The 26,937-nt window shown below is 36.1% G+C and overlaps 2 protein-coding genes across 4 annotated transcripts in view; one reads left to right on the forward strand and one right to left on the reverse strand.

Annotated features, from left to right (window-relative positions):
- Positions 1 to 17,858, forward strand: part of LOC127874979 (uncharacterized) — a 52,888-nt gene extending 35,030 nt beyond the window's left edge. The window contains exon 8 of the mRNA XM_052419703.1: positions 16,129 to 17,858. Within this exon, the coding sequence (XP_052275663.1) occupies positions 16,129 to 17,858 (1,730 nt within the window). The remainder of the gene's footprint in view (positions 1 to 16,128) is intronic.
- The window catches only part of LOC127872701 (uncharacterized), a 436,069-nt gene that overhangs the window by 266,818 nt on the left and 142,314 nt on the right, over positions 1 to 26,937 (reverse strand). The window lies entirely within an intron of this gene.

Genomic DNA, 26,937 nt, shown 5'->3' on the forward strand with positions numbered 1-26,937 from the left:
AATGTTTTTGATACCAAACCTTAATTTACAATGATTTTCATTGATTTATTGGTCTCTTTGGTTCATTTTAATAGTTTGTTAAGTATGAAAAAGACAGTTCCTTATTCGATTTGAATAAGGAATAAGGAACCAGTTCCTTATTCCTTATTCGCACTGAATAAGGAACTGTGTTATTATTAAATAATACTAGGTACAAATATATTGCAATAAATATTTTTAACTTTGAACCTACATATACCACGATTTTCATCGACTGTTAATATTATTTGGTTAATTTTAATTTATGTTTGAGAAAGGCAATACCATATCCTAATTATCCTCTTCATAATACTTGTTTTCAGCGTGAATAGTGACATAAAATATAAAAAAGAAATGTGACAGAATCCGTCCATATAACATAATCATGCTTAAATAACCCACACTACATCTTAAATATAACATATCCGAAAGTGATTTTCAGAAATACATGCTTCCGAATAAGGAACTACCTTTACGCCAATTCCTTATTCAGAGGCCATACTTTCGGATATTTAAATTCGGATCATTCTAGAATAGCACAGCTATATATTAGTTATTATGAGCTATTTTTAATGTAAGATTTTTTTTAATTTGTATGTCTGATACAGTTCTTGAAGTTTTTTCTGACCCTAACTTCTAGAGAAGACTTTCCGATTTCCGAATACCGGTCATGATTTAGCTATCCCATTCCGTTCTTATACCTATACAGTAACAAGGGGATATGATAAGGGATGCAAAGCGATTTCAATGCGTTTTTTATACCCAACCTACATTAAAAATGATTTTCATTTATTTATTGATCTCTTTGGTTCATTGAAATAGTTTGTTTAGTGGGAAAATGCCAGTTCCTTATTCGATTGGAATAAAAAATAAGAAACCAGTTCCTTTTTCCTGTTTCAACCCGAATAAGGAACTATGTTATTATGAAACTTAATAGAGATGTACTGCAATGAATGTTTGTTGATACCCAACCTACATTTACAATGATGTTCATTGATTTATTAGTCCCTTTTGTTCATTTCAATATTTTGTTCAGTATGAAAATTCCAGTTCCTTATTCGATTTGAATAAGGAATAAGGAACCAGTCCCTTATTCCTTATTCAACCCGAATAAGGAACTATGTTACTAATAAACAAAGTAGAAATGTACTGCAATCAATAATTTTTACACCCGACATACATTTACAATAATTTTCGTTGAGTTATTCGTCTCGTTGGTTCATTTCGACTTATAATTTATACAAAGAAAATTCCAGTTCCTTATTCGATTTGAATAAGGAATAAGGAACCAGTTCCTTATTCCTTATTCACACTGAATAAAGAACTGGATAATCATCACTTAAAACTTAGTAGAAATGTATTGCAATTAGAATTTTACATATACAACCAATACATAAATAATATGTTCATTTATATGTGGTTAAATTTGGATCAATTTCATTGATGTTTAAAGAAAGAAAATGCCAGTCCTTATTCGGCTTGAATGAGGAATAAGGAACTGGTTCCTTTTTCCTTATTCAGCCTCGAATAAGGAACTGGATTATAAATTAATAAAAACATGTTTAAATGTACAAGTTTTATTTTTTTATCACATACATGTAAAATAATAGTATATGCTTTGGGTTTTGTTGATATGAAGTTAGTATTCGAATTAGAAAATATCGGTTCGGTTTAAACACGAAATCCTATGCAAGCGCGAAGATGAAACATGAATATGTAACGTAATACATAAAGTAAATGTATTCAAGGTATTTGGTTTTTATTTACTTCAGAAATGTTTGTATTATTGTTCTTTTAAACCCTATAAGACATATATTACGCGTGAATAAGGAAAAAGGTGCAGTTCCTTATTCGAATATGGAATAAGGAACTAGGAAAAAGGAGCCGACTGTGTATAGTTGAGATAAAATCACCTTATTTTGCAAAAATCTGGTTAAATATATATGGTTCGAATACCAACTGTGGATAAGAGCAACAGAACAGTCTTTGTAACTAAATAACTCTAATATTTTAATAAGTAATTATCTAAACCATAAAGTGACCTATACTACGATAATTATGTATACCTGAAGAGAAGATATATATCGAAGGTGAAAGTTGCGTAACACATGAAACTATAAAAAAAATGTGCAGCAAACAAAGATTTGTATATACCAAGGATAAATATATAAATCTAGTATGTATGTCCTTTGCATTACCTCCTTAAAACACTAAACAATCAACTAGAACCTACAATGTAAAAGTTTAGAACAGCCAACTGTTGCTACCTTCTCAAATATAATTCTCACTGGCATCAGCAATGATTTCTCAATGTTGCGTACTGTACTTAGATTTCACAAGGGCCAGCCAGCATATTTGTTTTATTTTCATTTTTGAGCATTTAAAGTCTAAGTAATTTCAAATTACCATAAGTGAGGAATAAATGAAAGGTAGGTCAGCGATAATTATGCAAGCCACCAAAACATGTTATTAAATACCATTGATATAACACTTTGATAATTTTACACTTGTAAGTATATATTTTTTTAAGTACCAAAATACAAGGATTAAATTAATTTGTATATTCCTAACTACTGTTTAAAAGTCACTTTGGTTAGCGACTGTCACGTCACCCACCGTACTCAAGGTAGCGACTATCACGTTACCCACCGTACTCAAGGTAGAGACTGTCAAGTCAGCCAACGTACTAAAGGTAGCGACTGTTACGTTACCCAGCTCAAAGTTATTTATATCTTATTTGAATTTATGTTTTAAATATGGTTAATCACATTTGATCACATCTATTGATTGCTTGAATCCATCACATTTTATAGTATCTATAAACATTGCACTATTTGTAGTAATTATCAAATAATTAATTTAGAATGTTCTTTACCAGAAAGGTTAGCTCAGATGTCAATAAGAGCACTATCTCCCTCACTTTGAGATATTGTCAAAGGTAGCAATATTTGTTTGAATCATGCCATTTTGTGAGGCATAAAAATTAAGATAAATTCTTGTATTTTTTTCAATAGAAGATAAAAGATATCTAGAATATGATATAATAAAGTTTGGTCATGTTGAAATGATACTCAAATGTGATTAACCACCTTTAAATTTAAATGTAATGCATGACTTAGACAATGAAAGAAAAACACTATATATATATATAGTATATATATATGAAATGATTATGAAATCGATTATTTGACTGTGCAGGTTGTTGTGGTTGATGTTATGTGCAGACGTGCATAACAGATCGTATAGAGCAGACTGTCATTGCGTGTATATCCCAGTGTGTGTGCATCATCGGAAATTGAGTATTTTCAGTTTGTATGCAGGTGTATTCTCCGGAACAGATCTATATAGATGCCAACTACAACTATTAATTGTTTGAATTTTATTTAATTAACATTTAATAAACATTATATATCTGCTTATGGTATGATGTTTATTTAATAAACTATATTTATATACATCCGTACAACCTTCAGATGTTTCAATATGTTTTTAAATTGCAATTGATAACAAATGAAGCCCTATAATCTGCACCCAGTTGACATTCCCGTATTCTTATACGGTCTTTATGCTATATTAAAAGATATTATTAAACTAATGCTTATACGGGCTTTATTCCATTTAATGCGATATGAACACCTTATTTACGTCTAAACAATCTAAGAAGATTCTTTGAATTATATGTGGTTGATTTCGACGGAAAACTATTGCAGCCCTATCAATCTGCATGTGTTCCGACAGCATTGAAGATGTATAAGTGTTTTATCCCGTGTGCTATAATCTCTTAATTGCATTTAAAACGTAGTGAGTCCCTAATCATCTGCGTCCAGGTCCAAAGTCTGAGCTGGTTCCGATTTTGGTTTCATGCTACGGATAACAACTGCAGCCCGAACAATCTGCATGCGTCCGATAAACTTTACACAAGGCATATCTCAGGTTTTTATATGTGATTAATTTGCGACAGAAAAATAATAAAGCCCTATAAATCTGCTGGCGTTTCGACAACATTCACATGGCATTTCTAAGATTCTCATAAAGTTTACTTTCGACGGACAACCAATGAAACCCTATAAATCTGCATGCGTTACAACGCATCCTTTCAGATTCTTATATGGATCTCATTTCAACGGGGAACTTGTGATACGCTATTAATCCTTATGCATGCCAACAACCTTGACAGTGTATTTCACAGGTTTTTATATGGATTTTAAATTCGACGGAAAACTAATAAGTCCTATTAATCTGCATGCGTTACGACAGCACTCACAGGGCGCGTATACGGTTACAATCGGGGATTGTACGGGATTTTTCCATAAACATTTGCGCTCAGTCGACACCAACATCTTAATTTATGGCATTAAATAAGTATTGCAATCCTTATCCATGTGCGTTCTTATACTGCTTTAATTGCGACTAAAGTATTTTTATTTTAATTAAAATCGCGATCCATGTAATGGAAATTAAACATGCAAGAGTAAGTGTAAAATGTATTCAGTTGTGACGTAAAACGGTCCGTGAAAAAACTTAGTTTGATTGTATACGCACGATGTAATCGTTGTCTATACGCAGATTAATAGACGTTCATAAGTTCCACAACGCTTTTTAATACGTCTCAATTCATGCGAAAATTGTATGGACGCAGATAAATATAATGTCATTAGTTATTTAATACAATTCTAGCGAATAAGCCACCTTAATATATCGACTCGATGCACATTGATAGGGTTCCTTTAGCTCTGTAATGCAAGTAAGACCGACTATATATAGATGCAGATCAACAGATACTCATCATTATTAAACCTGAATGTGGCAGAAACCCGGTCAACCCCGAACAAGCTACGGTTTATCCCGATGAAGCCCCTACAGAGCCCAGGTTGTCGCCGGTAATGCCCAGGTGGAGCCCCGGTAAAAGCCGGCAGCGTTCCGGCAAAGCCCCGGTCTACCGTAACTCCGCCGAGACTCGCCGGGGCTATCCTGGCAACAGACCCCGGCAGAGCTACGGCAACGCCCCGGTTAAATCGCGGTCGTCGCCGGTAATGATCAAGCGGAGCCCCGGTGAATGCCTGGCTATAACGGGACTCTGCCTACATTCACCAGGGCTCCACCTGGGCACCACCGGCGACAACCGGGGCGATGCTGTAGCGCTTCCGGGGTCTGTATGGGCCCGGTGGAGCAACGGTGTCGTCCGGGTTGTTCCCGGTGCCGTCCCGGTTGTTCCCGGTGCCGCGCCGGTCGATGCCGGTCCTTCACGGTAACTACCGGTTCATCCCGCAGGTATTAAACATTTTAATACTTATCCGGTGGAGCGTGGAGCTCCAGTTGTCCCCGGTTCATCCCTGTCGTCCCTGTCTAATACTGCCGAAAAATATACACCTCCCACTGTTCATCACGTGATACACAATCTGCACAAACAATCTGTTTTCTGAATTCATACTGTTATGCGCGTCTGCATATAACACTAACCGGTTGTTGTTTGAAAAAGCTTAGTACCTGAGTACATGCCGAACCAATCGTGTGTTTGTTCCTAAATGGCAATCGTCCAATAAATAATAGCACTTACTTGTTTTTTTCATCATTTTTAATAATAAATGAGAGTAGCGGTCGGTGTTGACACTTGCTATGTACACACAAAACGGTGATGTCATTCGTTACTTGGATAAATTTTGTGATGACGTCATCGAACGGGGAAGTCCCGGAATGAAGACAAATGTTTTACAGGAAGAATGCTGATGCTTTATTCGAAATATAATAACAATAAATAGAGAGAATAATTTTAACATATTAAAAAGCCGTAAATTTGATCATTTTGTCTATTTTAGCATTATGATCAATCAGCAGACGCTGGTTATTTACTTTGAAAATTTCCAGTTCCGGTTTCGCATATTCCGGATATCAGGTTCGGGTGCGCGCGCAGTTACCAAACTTTTCAAAACAACAACCCGTGAAGATCTATAGTCCAATACACGTGTTAACGTAATGCGAGCTCTCGAGCCGCCTACAGCGGCTCAGCGAGCTCGCTATTAATTAGTAAAATCATCATTTTGAATGAAAAATTATCAAATTACATGAATAACGAAAAATCAACTTATCTGAAAAAAAATCACTATCTATATATTTGAAATAGAGTCTTCAGATGGGTTGAGTTTTTGTTATAATTGTATTTATTTTTTATTCAAAATGATTTTTTGCATTTATTTTTTACTCAAAACGTTGTTTTTTCCAATTAATATCATAGCCACACGCAAACCACCTGTGCGTATAGTCACATATATTGCAATAGCGTTTTGATCTGCGATACTGCATGTTTGTTGGTGTAAGTATAGCTGAAACTTTAAGAGAGCGGTTTCTATTTTGATTTATTCCGACAGAATGTAGGGAGTAAATTGCATTTTTCTCTATTTCCTAAAACATCTCAGAACACTATAGGGATAATAACGCCTATACGACTTGACGTATTTTATACCTTATAAAAGCAATCTTCGTAGTTTCACAAAATTTAACGACAAAAACAGAACTCTCCAAATTATTCAATCGTTTCGCGTTGCAACGCTTTATAATTTTTAGGTTTTAAAATCGTCAAAAGATGCATATAATGGCTATATTAGAGCATGGTTAATGTTCAGTATTACTGTTTCCTCACAAATATCATAACTAAAACGAAAACTTACGAATCTGAAACAACTTTATTCAATGTTGTCAATTTACCAAAGCGTGAAAAGATCCCTTTAAATGGTTATGAACTTCTCTCAGCCAATAGCTAGCGGATGACTCAAATCAAGTTTACATGTAACTATATATTGAACACTATACCAAATTGCTGTCTGCTCAAACACGTGTTTCTGTTTATAAACACTCCAATGTTATCAGCAAATCACTGGCAGATAAACCCAGCCCACTAGTTAAAGGGGTCTTTTCACAGATTTTGGCATTTTTTAACTTTTTCTTTAAATGCTTTATATCGATAAATGTAAACATTGGATCGTAAAAGCTCCAGTAAAAAATTAAGAATAAAATTAAAAAAAGGAAAAGAATATTGCCCGGACCAGGTTTCGAACCAGTGACCCCTGGAGTCCTGCCAGAGTCCAGAAGTAAAAACGCTGTAGCCTACTGAACTATTCCGCCGAGTACACATACGGGAAGTATTTTATACCTTATATAAGCAATCTTCGTAGTTTCACAAAATTTAACGACAAAATCAGAACTCTCCAAATTATTCAATCGTTTCGCGTTGCAACGCTTTATAATTTTTAGGTTTTGAAATCGTCAAAAGAAGCATATAATGGCTATATTAGACCATGGTAAATGTTCAGTATTACTGTTTCCTCACAAATATCATAACTAAAACGAAAATTTGCGAATCTGAAACAACTTTTTTCAATGTTGTCAATTTACCAAAGCGTGAAAAGATCCCTTTAAATGGTTATGAACTTCTCTCAGCCAATAGCTAGCGGATGACTCAAATCAAGTTTACATGTAACTATATATTGAACACTATACCAAATTGCTGTCTGCTCAAACACGTGTTTCTGTTTATAAACACTCCAATGTTATCAGCAAATCACTGGCAGATAAACCCAGCCCACTAGTTAAAGGGGTCTTTTCACAGATTTTGGCATTTTTTAACTTTTTCATTAAATGCTTTATATCGATAAATGTAAACATTGGATCGTAAAAGCTCCAGTAAAAAATTAAGAATAAAATTAAAAGAAGGAAAAGAATATTGCCCGGACCAGGTTTCGAACCAGTGACCCCCTGGAGTCCTGCCAGAGTCCAGAAGTAAAAACGCTTTAGCCTACTGAGCTATTCCGCCGAGTACACAGACGGGAAGTATTTTATACCTTATATAAGCAATCTTCGTAGTTTCACAAAATTTAACGACAAAAACAGAACTCTCCAAATTATTCAATCGTTTCGCGTTGCAACGCTTTATAATTTTTAGGTTTTAAAATCGTAAAAAGAAGCATATAATGGCTATATTAGACCATGGTAAATGTTCAGTATTACTGTTTCCTCACAAATATCATAACTAAAACGAAAATTTTCCAATCTGAAACAACTTTTTTTCAATTTTGTCAATTTACCAAAGCGTGAAAAGATCCCTTTAATGTAGTCTAACATTTTACCACCGCGAAATCAATCAAGTGAGATCCGGCTTGCTCAGAAAAATAACCGCCCGGCAGTGTTCGTATTTATACGTCTCTCCGCACTTCCCCGGACGTACACTAGCAGTCTATACAAAACGTTCCGAAAACAATGAATAGCCAAATAATTTACATTTGATACTGATGGAAACTTTATTTTCTACTGAAGTTGAGATTCAATAAAAACTTTTACATAGCATTATCAAACATAAACTTTTCTACCATGATTGTAAAGAACAATGTGTATTAAGGACCAAATGACGCTAATTACGAGTACTCCTTTTGAAAAAGAATTAATTGTCAGTATCACGCCTGTCATCCCACATTTTGATAAAAGGGTGGCACTTCAATAACACAAAAGCCACGCGCGAGAGGTGAGTTCTTCAGTTGTTTTGTTTTTGCATTGATGGTTCCTTGATTGGGTTTTTAGACACGTAACGTTGTTTGGCCGATGAATGGTTTAGCTTTTCGTATTGTTTGGTCATGTTTTCGTCATTACGTATTTATATAACGTGTTATTATGCGTATAATGCGTGAGCTTTTTCGTTATTATGTGTTTATTTGCAAAGAAAAGCATTTTGGCATTAAGGTGGGTTCCCACTGTCGATCCGATCAACTCGATCATCCCGATCACCGAAATTTCCCGACCAAACCCGACCAAGCTCGACTAGAAAGGGTATACACGACTTCTTCTCGACCTCTTGTCGATAACACACGACCCCCACACGACTCTTTCACGACGTCCACTCAACCATCTATCCGATTACCGCTCGATCATCTCGACCTATACGCGAGCCCTATACGATCTGAGCTCGACCAAGTGGACCTCAGCTCGATCGCCACCAGATCTTTACACGACCAGATCGTGATGGTCGTACTACAGTCGTACAAAGCGATCTAAAATAACTCGGGTAGAGGTCGAGCGGATCGGGTACAGAGCTCGTGTATGGTCGAATATCAATCGGGAAGTGATCGTTACGGTCGAGTAGCCGTCGGGTAGCAGTCTAGTAAATCTGTACATCAAATCGAATAGAGGTCGAGTGGATCGTGTTATAAGAACCTACGCTCTTATGTTTCTGTTAACGCCGTTCGGGAAATCCAATTATAACGTTGGCGCGAAATATATATATATACGCATCCGACGTCATTTATCCATTGTTATTCTACGTAAATATCTGTTAAGTTTAAATTGTTTTAAGAGTGTGGCATTTGTGTGGCATTTTGTGTATGGAAGAATTAATATCGAGAAACGTCAGCAAATACAATAAATGACGCATATCTCGTGCCTTCGTATTGAACTGGCCAACTCTTAACACGTGTTGCGATTTAAAATAACTCGGGTAGAGGTCGAGCGGATCGGGTACAGATAGTGTAAAAGATGTCAATCCGATCGCCACACGATGGCTTCACGATCAACTCGATCTTCTACTCGACTAATACACGACCACTTACCGAGCGCTTCTCGATCCGTTTCCTACTCGACCGCTACTCGATATTTTTGACATGTAAAAAAATATCGGGTAGGAAGCCCGACCAATGCCGACCTACCCGACCGCACACGACCAATCATGCCAACCGAACCAGGCCAGTACCCGACCGCTTGGTCGGGCTTGGTCGAGTTGAACTGATCGGCAGTGGGAACCCGGCTTTAATAAGGCTTTGTATTCTTTTATGTAAAGTTTAAGTGGTACTAAACAGCTTTCTTAAAAACGTTTCTACTGTTCGAATTTCAAGATCAATATGTCTATAACTATAACAATATGTTAAATTTGTGAGTGTACTAACCTCTGTTAGGCAATTCAAATGCTTATAAATTCGGATGCAACAATTACATTGCCACGTCTTTAACCGATCATATCGAGACAATTTAACTTATGTTCTTAATAACCCGACACTTTTTACCAGCAGTTAATGCACACTCTTTTTGACGATGCTGGAACAAGGTATCATAACCATGAAAAAAATCACAATGGCGACCTATGTAAAAGACCGAGCCAGTCCGATTGAGATAATTCCATTTTTCAGTTACTTCCCTTTTGCATTAGCCACTGCGTAGGAGATTGCTCGTCATTGATAACATTCTCCTAGCAGAGTTGTCGTTCGTGTTTCAACATTCAACAATGGCCGCCCACATGAGAGTCTCGATTCAAAACTTTCTTACTGCATAAATTGGCTTGACAATGTTTCGCTATTTAGAAGCTGTCATTTAGGATATATGAATTATTTATTCACTAAATCTCCGCTTATGACAACAATAGTTGGAATTCGAAAGATATATACTCGATGTGAATGAAGGACTTTCTGGATCGTAACAGCTTGACACGGCAAAACTGGCATACTGGTATTTTTAGTTATCAATATAAGTCACATTGTGCTTTATAAATTGTATTCGAGCATTTTGCGACTTATTGAATGACTATGATACCCGATATCAACATTTCATCGGGGATTTGCAGATCACCAAGCTGTCCTGAAATTCAACATTGATTTCAAACTCTTTACTGGTTCGTACTCTTTCTTAGTGTTAGTACTTTTTATCATTTTAACGTTAAATGAACTGTGTCACAGTAAAAGAGACATTAAGGCGATTGTGGCCAGTTTGGATCTAGATCAGCTTGCAGTCGCTTGAAAGCTGTTTGCTTAAAGCGTTTTTCTGACAATAACAAATAATTTAATTGGATACTGATTTGACTGCGCTTTTGCTGTGACCTGGCTCAAATAATAGAATTGTCATTAATCAAATTATTTATTTCGAACATTAATCAATTGTTTTTCTTGTCGCTCGGGATCAATGACTCCAGCACTTTCCTGTTGAGAATTTAATACTGCTAAAGGCGATGCTAGGGGGCGTGAGAGATGTTGCACCTTCCATTATCGCTCGATTGTTCATTGTCGGCTCGTGTACTACGTACATGTACCCCGGGTACTCTTAAGTATACTAACATGTATCCCGGGTACGGTAAATAAACTAAAATGTACCCGGGAAATTTAACCCTAAATCAATCGTGGTCGACTATTTTTTTTTGTAATTACACATTTATGTCAATTTTCTGTAGATTGGCCTCTATATTATCGGAACGCATACTCAAAAAAACATGTTGATGCAGTGTTTTTTGAAGAGAAGTGTGTTTAAGATAATCGGTTGTGCGATTTACGACATCGGATTTTGGGCGCGAATACAACTCGGGTACAGTCTAATATGGACCGAGTACAATTACGTTTATTTACCGTACCTGGGGTACATGTAAGTATACTTAGAGTACCCAGGGTACATGTAAGTATACTTAAGAGTACCCGGTGTACATGTAATTAGTACCAGAGCCGACAATGACCAATCAAGCTCCATTATCCCTCATGAACCGACTAAAAAAAACGAGTCGGCAATATTTGACTTAATTTTTGGTTTGGTTGCTCTCGAGGGATCGAAAATTTCAGAATCTCCCTAAAAGCCCTACGGGTTTGATCCCCAGATGCGACATTGAAAACTAGCATACTTTGTTATCTAAAAGGCTGCTAAACCTGATATACAATGATAATGTTAATTTTTTCTCACATGATGTTCATCAGTCATATTATATAAAAACTTACAGCAGTAGTAAACAACTGGACAATAATTAATGAACGCATCTTTCATTTGTCTTTGACACGTTGATTTTGACATGGCCTAGATTTAAATATGTGACTGGACTTTACCAGCACTCTTGTAACAGAGCTAAAGTTTAAATGTACCATTGAAGATCGCCTAAATCCAGATTTGCTAGTAAAGACGTGTGAAAAATGTTAAGGGTGTGACAAGTAATCAAAAATTGGTCATTACCCAGAGGCCACAACTGATCTATGACTGTATTGAAACACGAAAAATCAGTGCCTGATTTAGATTTCCTTAGATAGTTCAATAAAAACTGATTTCATAAGCCTGGTAACAGTTTAACGGTAATGCTACCAATGTGTCACACCAGGGCATTGAATTTGAAATCTAGGACATGCATGGTCATTTCTTCATGAAATAAGGACAAAAATTGTATTTTAAGTCCTTAATTGACCTGGCTATAGTTCTCAGATTATTATAAGCTCAATCAGTATATTTATATCATTATTTATGTTTTGTGTATTGTAAACATATACACAATCATGCAGTTACATGATAGCAATAAATAATATCAAAGCTACCCATACTATAAAGGTCATTGACAAAGCCTATGGTCAAAATGTGAACACATTGAGTGTAATCGCCCTCTCGTGCCAGCAAAAACAATACGTTGACAGGTTGTCATTTTTGACAGTTCTACTTTCACTTTCATTTTGTGATATCAAACTATTAACAATTATGTGGCTGAGAAAAATATCGCCATTGCTTTTTATGCCCCCGGTAGGGTGGCCTATATCAGTTGAACTGTCAGTCAGTCAGTCAGTGTGTCAGTCTGTCCGTCCGTCCGAAAACTTTAATGGCCATAACTTTTTTAATATTGAACATAGCAACTTGATATTTGGCATACATGTGCATCTCATGGAGCTGCACATTTTCAGTTGTGAAAGATGAAGGTCATCCTTCAAGGTAAAATGTCAAATATAAAGCGTCTGTCTGTCTGTCCGAAAACTTTAACATTCGCCCTAACTTTTTTAATATTGGCGTGCATGCGTATCTCATAGAGCTGCACACATTGATTGGTGAAAGGTCAAGGTCATCCTTCAAGGTCAAGGTCAAAGGTCAAATTTTGCAATATTGAAGATAGCAACTCCATATTCGGCATGCATGTGTATGTCATGGGGCTGCACATTTTGAGTGGTGAAAGGTCAAGGTCATCCTTCAAGGTCAAAGGTAAAATATATGGCTTCAAAGCTGCGCAGCAGGGGCATTGTGTTTCACAAACACAGCTCTTGTTTAATATATTTTCTGCACATTCCTTAAAAAAACTTACATCAATACATGATTTTCTTCGTTAATTCAATCATTCCTGACAGACTTGTGTACATATTTCGCTTACATTTTGACGCGCGTAGGTAGGACCGCATTACCGCTTCCGAAATGTGTATATTCGAGGAACTTATCTGGTGTTTGACGGAAATGGCCGAAAATGTGCGAGTGTGGATCAAGTTTCTCACAGGTACTACTTTCCCTTTCCCCCAATTTTTTTCCATACCTAAAATTTTTCGTACCCAATTTTTTTTCGTACCCAATTTTTTTTTCGTACCCAATTTTTTTCATCCCCAATTTTTTGTTCGTACCCACATATTTTTCGGTCCCAATTTTTTTGTTCCCAAATATTTTTTCGTACCCAAATTTGTTTTCATACCCAATTTTTTTCGCAAAATTTTTGTACCAAATGTTTTTTTCGTACCAACATACACAATTGTGGTAATTGTGGTGATGTAGATAAACTTAACTTGATGCTTTTATATCCATCCTCTCAAAAGCATGTCACACCAGTACTGTCAACACTTTGATTAATCGCTAAAACCGAATATAAACACCAACTAAATATAACAAGAAATATCTTATAAAAGGGTGGTCGGCGTAAAAGCTGACTTTTAAATTAAGTTTGAAATTAACGTTTCTAAATTATTAAACAGAAAACAAAAGTTTAACTTTTGTGTTTTTTCTCACTTGTTATTCGCATATTCACCGCATGGAATGTATGTTATCATTTTCAAACAGCTGATAAGTGTGAGTAGATAAAAAAATTAGCCCGTGATGTGCACGGGAGTGCCATAATATGTTCCTACACATGTCTTATTATGAGTGTAGTTCTTCACCATCGAAATATATCGTATGTTAATATTTGATTTAGACGCAGCTTTCTTTCGACACATTTAGATCACACTTTCATAGCCGCGTCATGCGAAAATGGGTTTTATGCGTTTTGTACCTTAAGCCCAACCTGTGCATGTGCGCAGTCTGGTCAGAGGTGATGCTATTCGTTATAAAATCACTCAATGTGTTATGGTGTCATTATGTATCTCCTGACCAGACTGAGAGATGCTCCGGCTTAGTGGGCTATACATATGATGGGCGCATATGGAATAAGACGCATTTTCGCATGACGAGGGTCATTAAAAATCTCATTGCAAATTGTAAATGACACATTTTAGCACAATTCTTTAAGATACAAAATTGAATGCAAAGTATGAAACTTGTAAATAAGGGCAGCCTATTCAGGCGTTCAGGAACGATTTTCAGACGTGCTGACCGAGTACGGCAAACATTTGTGGTTGGATAATTAAACGATTTTGCTCTTATCGTGACACTAAACTATTTCGGAAATGTTTGTTTTCTCATCTTAAAAGCAAAACTGTGTCTATCCGTTTCTGGCCGTCTGTCCTGGCCACTATCTCCTCCTACACTATTAGCACTAGAACCTTGAAATTTACACACATGGTAGCTATGAGCATTTGTGCGACGGTGCACTATTTGGAATGTTGATCTGACTCCTGGGTCAGAAGTTATGGGTAAATAAATGAGTAAAATGGGTAAAAAAACTCATTTTACTAACAACATGCGACGCACAAGATAATAATTTTTGACCCAGGGTTTAGATCAAAATTCCAAATTGTGCAGTGTCGCACATATGCTCATAGATACCATATGTGTAACTTCTAAGGTTCTAGTGCTAATAGTGTAGGAGGAAAGAGAGGACAACCACGCCCAATCACAGTTTTGTTTTAACATAACTTCTTCATTTATTCACCAATTGACTTCAAATTAATACTGTCCATCTCTTATGACAACACGGTCTATCTTGACCATCCATGTCCACATTACCCATCCCAGGGCCATTGATAAAGGTAAAGGCAGCTTGGTTCCCGTCCTCTTTCAAATTTATCGAGAGGTCAACGGGTACTACTTCCCCATACCTTCAAATATTTTTTTTTCGTACCCAAAATTGTTCGTACCCATTTTTGTGTACCCATTTTTTTCATACCCAATTTTTTTTTTAATACCCACATTTGTTCGTACCCGTTTTTTTTCCGTAGTATGTAACCAAACCTTTTCTTAAGGTTCTTTTTTTTGGATGTACATGTGTAATTACAATTCTTTAACTTCCGTTTTCGGTCATTTCCGTTTTAGCGTAAATCTGCAAGACCCGTAAAATATTTAAGTGCGCATGTGCAAAGCGATTACAACATCATGTATCTGAACATAGGAAGTTTCAAAATTACATCAACAGCTTGGGCAACATTTGTGCGTAATGCTTTGCGTCAGCATGACAAAAATATAGATACTAATTGCATTCATTTAGTTCGAAGATAATTTATGAGATAAAGTCACATCTGCTAAACAGATAATAACATTTTAATTGACAATGAATTGCATTTACGCCATATGTGTTCAACAGTTAATTACATTATAATTGAAAATCAATTGCATTCATTATGTTCACAGATTTGTTACTGAGAAACTTCCACATCTGCTTGACAGATACACTTATTAATATCACAAAATCTACACAAATAGCATCGCTGATACTTAAACTACGTTAACTTTATTATTAATGGTCAGATATATACAAATATGCGTGCTATCAAAGTGAAACAAATATTAAGTACATATGTATACATATAGGATCTTATATTATAGTCCCGTTGATAACACTGGTGGATAGTATGTCTTGGATAGCACATGGCTATGGCAAAAGGCCATATGAAATTATTTAAGAAGCATTATAATGCATTGCGAACATATGAATGACAACTTGTAAAATTATTTTAAAGTCGGCCATTTGATACATATACATTTTTGATGATGCTGTGAAGCAGCTTGTCAAATATATCATACCACGTTAAAGTTCTTCACGATGGCGACTTATGTAAAAGACCGAGCCAGTCCGATTAAGATAGCTCAATTTTTCTAATTCATACCTTGCTGATTATCATTGATAAAGGTATAAGAAGCTCAGCTAGAATAGAAGGGCAAGAGTAAGCTTGAACCAAAGAAGCAGTAAGAAGTTCCTTCTACGGCACGGTGTCCCACAAGGAGGAGTCCTGTCCCCGACGCTCTTCTTACTCTTCATCAACGATCTTGTGTCTGAATTGCCAAGGGGAGTGAAGGCGGCACTTTATGCTGATGATCTTGTGTTATGGTGCAAAGAAGAGCATGCCACCACAGCCACATACAGAATGCAAGAAGCAATAGACAAACTTACCGCATGGGCTGAAGACTGGTGTGTAATGATCAACAAAGAGAAATCATCCACCACACTATTCACATTGTCATCAAAACAGAAAGCAGGGACGGTGAGAATGGGAGACACTCCTATGACTGAAGCAGACGAGACCACGTACCTGGGAGTCACCTTTGACAAGAGGCAAACGTGGAAGCCACACCTCATGAAAGCAGAAGGAAGGGCCCGAAGAAAACTTGCAATGATGCGAAAGCTTGCGGGAACTACATGGGGGGCAAATGAGCACATACTCAAGACAGTCTATCAAGGCACAGTGAGACCCCAACTAGAGTATAGTTCCCCCACATGGTCTTCCACAGCCAAATCCAATCGCCAGGCTCTGGATAAAATCCAGAACCAAGCTCTGCGCATCATGACAGGAGCAACCAAGTCCACACCAATTGCCTTCATGGAAAAGATAACAGGAATACAACCACTTCAAGAAAGAAGAGATGTCAAAATCCTGCTTCAGACAGAGAAGTATAAATGTCTAACGGATCACCCCATGTCAGCCAGAGTTAAAGGGTACACCAAAAATCGGATCAAGCGTAGCAGCTTTGTACACGAAGCTAAGAAGCTGGACAAGGCCTATGCAACGGATCTGACCATCCCCACCACTCCGCTTGGTCAAGAAGACATCATAGATCCATTACAAAATGACCTGTCAAATGTTGCAGTAAGATCCAGTGTTCCTCACCTACAGCCAGGTAAACAAGAGGATGAGCATATCAGAAAGAGCCTCACACTTGCCATGATCGATGACGAATACCCAAGAGAGGCATGGACTCATGTCTACACAGACGGTTCTGCCACTAGAGCAGTCATAAATGGAGGTGCTGGCATCGTCATTCTGTACCCATCCGGAAAACGAGAAACACATCATGCAGCAACCGGAACACACTGTAGCAACTACAGAGCAGAGACTTTAGCCCTCATGAAGGCAGTGTCAATGATTGAAGACTCGACCGAAGATGTCAACTCGATAGTCTTCTTTACAGATGCCATGTCTGTATTAGAAGCCCTGACCAACAACAAGGTTCCTCAGCTTGCAAATGCCTTACAAAGAATCAGCACCAACCTAAACGTGACCCTCCAGTGGATCCCAGCACACTGTGGAGTGGCCGGAAATGAAGATGCTGACCAACTGGCAAAACAAGGTGCTCAGTTAGATCAGCCACCTGTGCAAGTAAGCTACAAGGAGAACGTTACCATCATTAAATCACTTACCCGGCCAAGACAAGAGGCAGATGCATATCATCTCCTAAGCAGGGCAGAGCAAGTGATAATGGTCAGACTCCGATCAGGGCACAACCGACTCAATGCACACATGCATAAAAAATACAGACTGGCCCCGTCACCGACCTGTCCGTGTGGCACAGAAGACCAAACAGCTGAACACATCCTCCAAAGATGTAAACGTCACGACCAGGAGCGAGCTACAAAGTGGCCCCAGGACACAACCCTCCATCAGAAACTTTATGGAGACGTGGATGACCTGAGACGGACCACATCATTTATCGAAGAAACTGGTGTGATCGTGTAGAGCGAACGCCAAGAAGAAGAAGAAGATCATTGATAAAGGTATAAGAAGCTCAGCTATAAATAGGACAGCATATTATGTGAAAAAAGATTTAATAATAGTTTGAAAAACATTAATTTTGAATCAGTTATATTTAATCCATGATATGTTTATAGATCAATGAAATAACTATGCATTTTCTGTATTGTATTTTACATTTGTCGTGATTCAGTAAATAAATTGCGAATTAAAAGGTGTATACTGAACTTTCAACGCGATCATGAATTCAAAGAAAACGAATTATTCCGAACCTGCCACATTTAAACGTTGTGGTATGGTATATGACAGCATAATAGCCGATTGACATCTGTGAAACTCTCTCTTATGCGTGCTCTAACATTTTGCATATTTAATGAACTTTTCAAACAGAAATTACAGAGCCACATCAGTGCACATACTATGTTTGATAATTCATTCGTTTGTTGGATATTGTTTGCTGTTTTAAACACATAATATATTACCGGTAGGTCATATCTCGCAGATTTAGTGAACCTTACCATGTGTTCATGGGCGAACCCACCTCTTCAATTGCTCTTACGACTATGTGCTCATACCTATTTTCGGGAATCATCATGGAATTATTGCCGTTTTTAACATACAACATGCCTAAGCTTATTGGATTAGAGAAAAAAACAATAATCAAACAAGAAATATTATATGTTCATGCACATTGGCATGCGAAATCACGTCCGTACACATTGCATCATTAACTTAGGAAAGGAAACTACAATATATTAAGTTTGGTATGATAAACATGTGAAAATAAAGAGCATGGTGTAATTAAAGAGCATGTCAAGTTTTGAATTTATATGCTGAAACGTAATGTTATAACCCACAAACGTTTTACTGTAACAAAACGTTTTTTTGAGATGAGTGGTTCAGAAAATACACGTCGAATATCTTTTTTTAAAGATATTTCTTGTTATATTTGATCGAAAATGTAACCCACCTCCCAATTTCGCTGAATGGATCAAGTTCCCCAAGGGTAATACTTCCCCGTACCCCCATTTTTTTTCGTGCTCTACATATTTCGTGCCCAATTTTTTTCGTACCCATTATTTTTCGTACCCTTATTTTTGCTCGTACCCACATTTTATTTCGTAGCCAATTTGTTATCCTACCAAATATTTTTTTCGTAACCAAATCTTTTGTCGTACCCAATTTTTTTGGCATAATTTTTGTACCCACAACTTTCGTACCCATTTTGTTCCTACCCAAAATTTTCGTACCCACATACACAATTGTGGTGATGTAGATAAACTTAAATAGATGCTTTTATATCAATCCTCTTCAAAAGCATCGTCACACCAGTACTGTCGGTACTTTAATTTGACGATGCTGCCATGAAAAACTTCTTCACAATGGCGACCTATGTAAAAGACCGAGCCAGTCCGATTGAGATTACTCGATTTTTCCTATCGGCATATTATCATTGATAATCCGCTTTTATGATATTTTCTGTTTAAAGAAAGTCTCTTCTTAGCAGAAATACAGTTTCGCTGGAAAGTATCGTCCCTGATTAGCCTGTACGGACTGCACAGGCTAATCTGGGACGACAATTTACGCACATGCATTAAACCCCCTTTTCACAGAGCGAGGCTTAAATGTATAGAAGGGGATACACACATCCGCCTATCGTGTGATACGTCATCACAGAAGCCACTCGACTGATACAAACTCTTGGAACAATTGACTAGCGTAATATTCCTTTTATTATATACAACAACTAACGAAAACAGTCACGGTAACAATTGTATTTTTTTTGCTTTAGCAAAACTGACATAACAATGACTAAACGGTAAGCCATAGTTTATTTATTTATTAATGAATACAGTTTATGTAAATTAACATGTAAACATTTGAACCGGGAAAAAACAGGTTTCCGACACGCTTACCTTAATGTCATCGTTAATCCAATGTTAATAACTATTACGTTGACAACTTTAATCAAATATGTATAACAAAAACGTTGAAACGATATGCACTTCCACTTCTGTTCTTCCATGTCTTTATCGAAACTTAGTTGACACCACACTATTTTATTGTATTCCTATCGACATTTACATTTATGCATGATAAATACACACTCCGAAATACGTTTTGCATTCGTTCGATGTTTTAAACAAATTGTTTACTGTTAAAAAACACCACGTCCGACATGTCGACATGTACTTAAATTCATGAGAGTTTAAATAAAACTATTATGTTTCGTCACAGAAATGACGTCCCACGATGTACTACGTAATATATCTATGTACTATATTTCGTAATATGAAATAGGGGTTTCCTATTTTCGGTGCCTGTAATGTGACCTCATTAAATGGGTCGAAGAAAGTAGTCCGGCTAATATGGTTATACGGAATCGGAAAACAGCGAGTAGCATAATACGGGATTTATTCCAACGATTGATACAATCAGTATTTTGTTAAAAGCATTAAACAGGTATATAATAAAAGGTATCAACTCGAGGATGGTTATATGAACAGACAATACGTCGTATTATCCTTTATGGGGTGGGGTATTTATTTTATGACAACGAACACCCCAACAAACCGTTTCACAATCATTATTACACAACGGTGTGCTGTGTTAATTCGTTCGTTAATCGGGTAATATGGAATGAGTGATGTATTGGACGTCATCATTGATGACGTTCATTCGAACGAATGATTAAGGGGGCTAAGTTTCGTTAAGTTGAGGCATATAGTCGCGATTTGGGAGTCTTGAAAACTAGCCGAACACGTTTGCTGAAATTTGACATGTATATGTACCAGAATGCGATCTACCTGTTGGCGTAGGCGTTATACCTGGGAAAAATCAAGTTTTTGAGTATTTTGCGTTTAAATATTATTTATGGGAAACCACACGCGCTAAGATAAACATTGTGACGTCACGTCATAAAAGCGCTTAGGCTAGCTTCCATCTTGTTAAGAAACAAAGTAACTGACGTTACGCGTTATTAATGTAATATATAGTTAGGCGTTAAATCGATAAACAACGATAATTGTGTTTGAATATCAATACGAAGTACACATGCATGTCTTTTGTGGAGATCGAGTGTGGTTGTTTAGATATATATATAAATGACATAAATCTATGTGTTATTGTGTGCGACGAGTTGAAGAAAGGTTTACACGGCGAGGCTTTCCGAGACGTGTCGGATAAATGTAAGTACACACTGGTATTAACATGGAATTCTATTTATCCGATAATATCTTTAATATATATGATAATCATGAGACAAATACATTATTAATTTAGGGTTTAATTATTGAATCAATAAATAAACGTGAGCAGCAAATCAATTTAGTATAAACAACACGCTTACCTTAATGACGACGATAATCCAATATTTATAACAATTACAATTATGTATGATAAACACACAATCCGAAATACGTTTTTGCATTCGTTAGATGCTTTAAACAAATAAATAACTGTTAAAAACATCCAGAGAATTTAACTTAAAATTGTTTGTTTTGACAAATAAATTACGTCACACAACATACGTCATAAATTGCGCAATCAGTTGCATGCAAAATAAAAGTACGGAAAGCAGGTTTTGAGAAATGTTTATATAGAGCAGCAAAATAGTATGATATAAACAATAACAAACGGCAGAGCGGGGACGGACTTCTCAAAATAGCATTAATTGAAATAGTTTCATGTATATTAAAATCTCTGCGATATTTTTGGTGACCATCATCAAATTCACAGAAAAAATAAAATACAATGTAAGTATCACGTGTACTTGAATTTGTCCGACGAGTTGAAGAAAGGTTTACACGGCGAGGCTTGCCGTGAGCAACACATCATTAGCAGCATAAAGTGCGTAACAAATAAACAAAATAATCAAACATAATAATAATTTAACGTAGCACATTTAAATATCTATTGCAACTGACACCGTTTTGTAGCGAAATTTGATGACTCAATTTCAGCTTTAAAAGGAGTTATAAAAATACTTAATTAAGTATAAACGTCACGCTTATCTAAATGACATTATTAATCCAATGTTTGTAACAATAAGTTGACTACTTTAATCCAAAGTTTATATCAAACACCTTGAAACGATATGCACTTCCACCTTTATTAATCCATGTCTTTATCGAAACTTAGTTCAAACCACACAATTGTATTGTATTCCTATTTATGTTTACATTTATGCATGATGAACACAAAATCCGAAATACGTTTTGCATTCGTTCGATGCTTTAAACAAATAGTTTAAAGATTTAAAACACAACGTCCGCGACATGTCCTTAAATTCCAGAGAGTGTAAATAAAACTATTGTGTTTCGTCACCGAAATGACGTCACACAATGTACTGCGTAGTACATTTCGTAATATAAAATCAAAGCGCTGATTGCATTGCAAAATGAATTCAACACTATCTTGAACGCAAAGCTATAATGATGATTCAATAAAATACACAGAATTTTGTAGACACAGAAAAAGGCTTAATGCTAGTCGATAGTGTTTAAGATGGGGATGTCCGACACACTGCAGTGGTTTGCTCTTTTCACGTTTTTAATATTATAGTCATGGGAATTGAAGTTCTACTTTTTAAGGTAGCTAATCGAACGGCTTCGAAAAAATAAGCATGTCTGCGAGTATTATGGTTACTATCATGTGATATGTATATTAAATTTTTGCGAGAACTTTGGTTACCATCATTAAATGCACAAAAAGAAATAGGTTTTATTTCATCTCCCCACTCATTCCATCCCGCGAAACCCTTAAGGTGTCGCAACTCTAGTATGGAATGAGTGATGTATTGGACGTCATCATTGATGACGTTCATTCGAACGAATGATAAAGGGGGCTAAGTTTCGTTAAGTTGAGGCATATAGCCGCGATTTGGGTCTCTTGAAAACTGGCCGAACACGTTTGCTGAAATTTGACATGTATATGGACAAGAATGCGATCTACCTGTTGGCGTAGGCGTTATACCTGGCAAAAATCAAGTTTTCGAGTATTTTGTGTTTAGACTTTTTTTGTGGGAACGAGCACGCGCTCAAATAAACATTGTGACGTCACTTCACAAACAGCGCTAGAGATCCGCCATCTTGTAACGCAACAAAGAAACTCAGTGTCATAAATTCAATAAACACAGAAAAATATGATTGTGTTTTATAATCATTAATACAAATGTCTATATTTTGTGCAGCGGATGTTTATTAAGACAGATACGGCAGAATTATGTAAGTATCTTTGTGTACTTTACAGTAGATTTGATAGTGGTAAACAACTGCGTACCGGTTAAGTTCAATCTAGCCGATTTTACTACGCAAGAAATTTAAGTATCTCACTGGCAAATTGACACATAAACAACAATCGCATCCGATTTACATCCACATAATATTGTGGGAATCCGATGCAATGCAAATTACTCATGTTTGATAACGTTTGATGAATTCGTTATATCAATATGCATTTACTTTCAAGGGGAATAATTTTAAATTGAAATGTGCGATTCAATGACAGTGTTATATTGGGATAATAAGTCGTTTAGCCGTTATCATGATAAGTATATTGTTTGTTGTGTTTCATTTTCTTTAAAAACATACTTTTACTGTTTTTTCCTTAAAGTAAAACAGTTCAGTAGTCATTATATCTTGAATTTAAAATATTGAAATAGATGTCGGATTATTCATATTTTCGGACGTTGCTACGTAAGCTAGTTGTCAACATAATTATTAATATACTGATTTACCTTTTACGCATACAGTTGTGCAACTGTTGTCTACGTAATGATACGCTGTTTAATGTCTTCCTGCCCCTGATGATAATAAGTATTTATCTCAACAAACCCCAGCAATGTCAATGGTCTGTCAACATAAGAAAAATATTAGCTAAAGAAACTTCAGCGTACAATTTATATAGCAGTGTCCGACAAATCCATTTTTTCATTGGGCTACTGAAATGTTCAGCTGACGCCCGCCGGGCTACTATAAATCTATAAGAGCGGTAGCCCGTTTTATTGACAGACATACGTAGAATAAACACGCTGACCATGTGTTTCTACACCGTGTCTTGTTTATAATCCGATAACAAAGTGCAATCAATTATCTTATCAGTCACCGATCACTTGCGGTAATGTCGTAAACAGTAAGAGTGAATTTTAATCATTCAATCAGAATCAACATTTGTCGTCTGCTAATAATATAATGAGAGCCGGTTGGATAGTTGGCGCACATGATGCAACATCATTTCGCAGTTTGGAATTCTTTGTTAACCGCAACTATGAGTAAGAGCGACTACGTTTTTTATGTCGTTAAATATCCAAGGATGCAGAACATTAAATAAATCAAAACAATAGCGGATTCTTCAAACGGTAATGAAACCGAAAATGAATATTAATAACAACGCGGTTAACACCTGCTAATAAGTTTGCATTGTCAATTAATAATTGGATTGATCGACTGTTAATCAATAATCCCATATATGCCCAATTTAATTTTTTTTAAACCAAATTATGGGAGGGTAATATAGACGATGAGAGTCATAAACACAAACGTTTGAAATTTTCTTAAGTGTCAATTGAATTTCGGCATATGATTCTATTTAAAGATATGATGAAATAAGCTCCCAATCAGGACCGTTCAATTGCAACTTGCGTAAATCACCTGCGACGGTTTGCACACGTTGTGTACAGCTATTTTAGGTTACAAAATTCTACATTTAATAAATGAATTTCTTTGTCCAGACAGGGACCTATACAAACGTATAACCCCTGGTCCAGATAAAAAGCGCACACAAATTGGCATGGGTGTATTTATTTGTAAATAAAAATTTTGTAGTGGGTACATCATTGAGATCATTTAATTTCCATTAAAAGTTTCGTTGTGAATTTCAACTAAAGTACCGGGGTATCTCGCGAATTATTTGGCATTGACATTTCCTCTTCATAAAATATAATGTAAACACGCTGTATCGTTACGGTAACACTCAGGGCTCGAATTTAACTTTTTTTTTCTACTTGCAAAACATTGCGAGCAGCTTTCATACCAACTCGCAAAATCAAAAACATTCTCGAAAATTTTGCTGAAAACATAATTTAACGTTTTTGTTTTTTTTACTCAAAGGTTAACTTTGCTTTATCTTTCGTATTGTTATTTACGCCTGTGGGCAAAAGAAACTAGTTATTTTTCGCTTCGACACCATGTCTGTTCAAGTTCAATGAACACGTTTGAATTAGTAGACTGTTTAACGTTCTCTGTACCAATACCATCCGCGAATCTGTACTATATCTTTACCAGTCTACATACAAGGTGCGGACTTCCGCATACGGGTATATGGACGTTCTATGACCTACGGTTTAGCGTTCAGAACGTCAAGCATATTTAGCAATATTACTTATTTTTTTTCACTATTTCTTTACTCGCAAAAAATTACTAGTGGCTTAAAACTTAACTCGCAATCCGTATTTTTCACTCGCATTTTGCGAGTGTGCGAGTGTTAATTTCGAGCCATGACACTGTATCAGTTCCTTCATTATTGAAACAATTATTGTATTGTATACTGACTGCACACTAGTGTCGTAACATACGGATGCAATATGTAAATTCGGACAGAACTTAAAGTCGGACACAAGTAAATAAATGATTTAATACTCTTGATTTCTTGAAACTCGGTATTTGTTGTTAAAAAGAGCAATTGCATTGATTAACACCATACGAGTCAGTCGTATTGATCATCTAAACGCTTTATTTACGTTTCCAACTTAATGTGCTGTCCGAATTTAAGTACACATACATGTGCACATACATGTAATATCTACATGTAGTATATGATTTTCTTTGGTACATTTACATTTAAGTACACGGTGCCTGTACTGTAACATTAATTAACGATATTGACTGTGTACATCAGACTACTTGCTGTATTATGTATATGTATGTATACATATTATGTATATATGTAAATGAAGAAATAAAATAAAGATGAAAACCTGCATCTTATCATTTTGTAGGAAAATTATATGGGCTACCAAATATTTTTATTGGTAGCCCAGTGGGCTCCCTGAAAAATAAGAAATTTGTCGGACACTGATATAGTATTGACATACCTGTATGATGAAGCCAACCCCGTATCGAAAGTCAACCAGAGTCGTAACATATTTATGTCACGCTATAAATCAAAGAATACTCATTTTCTTGGATACATTTCTACATATATTGGTGAATGAATATAAATTACTGCACCAAGGAATATTTTAAGGTTCAAATGTTTCAAATGCATCTTACAATAGATGAAAATAACTCTCATCAGTCTGAAATTCACAATTTTGACGCCATTGTCGCTTTGTCCAAGACTAGTTTTAATTTGGATACTTTCGAACGACCTTGACATTTTTTGCTGAAATTGTAAACATTACTTTCGTTTTCTGAAATCTATTATTTGTGATTAACAACAAGTCTGGTGGATTATAAAAATGATTTCAGTGTGAAGTTTTAAATATTTACTTTGAGTTTGTATTTACACTACAATTTGTTCACAAAACAAGCCAGAATATTCTAAAATACCGGGAAATGTCATTCTGAATTTGAAAACACTTGAGCACATGGTATGTTACTAAAAGTAGAAATACCATCATATGACCGTGAAATCTCGGGAGATTCGCATTTCAAGAAAGTCTGTCACATCGCTGTTTTTCTCGATATGAAAGAGCAGAATAGATAAATTTTAAATGTTTAAGATAGTATTTTGTGAAAGAATGTATCAGTTAAATGTGAAAAATGTCAATCTTTCCAATCAAGTGATTGATATGGGCCAATAACTGCATTTAAAAGCTGTTTTGGACCGGTCTTTGTAAACTGTCGACTTTCGGCATTTTCTGGTTGACTTTCCTAATGGGGTTGGTCCATAACTATAAAGTCGCGCCAGTCAAAAATCATAAAAAGCGACATTTAAAGTTATGGTAGCCAGAATTCAAAAAATATGTACAACTGAGCAATCAATCATGACACTCTGATGCCTCAGGTTAGTGCAGTGATTTTTCCACCAGATTCTCACCAAGGTGATCCCGGTTGATTTCACC

This window comes from Dreissena polymorpha, chromosome 3, assembly GCF_020536995.1.
Source record: "Dreissena polymorpha isolate Duluth1 chromosome 3, UMN_Dpol_1.0, whole genome shotgun sequence".
NCBI classification, from domain to species: Eukaryota; Metazoa; Mollusca; class Bivalvia; order Myida; family Dreissenidae; genus Dreissena; species Dreissena polymorpha.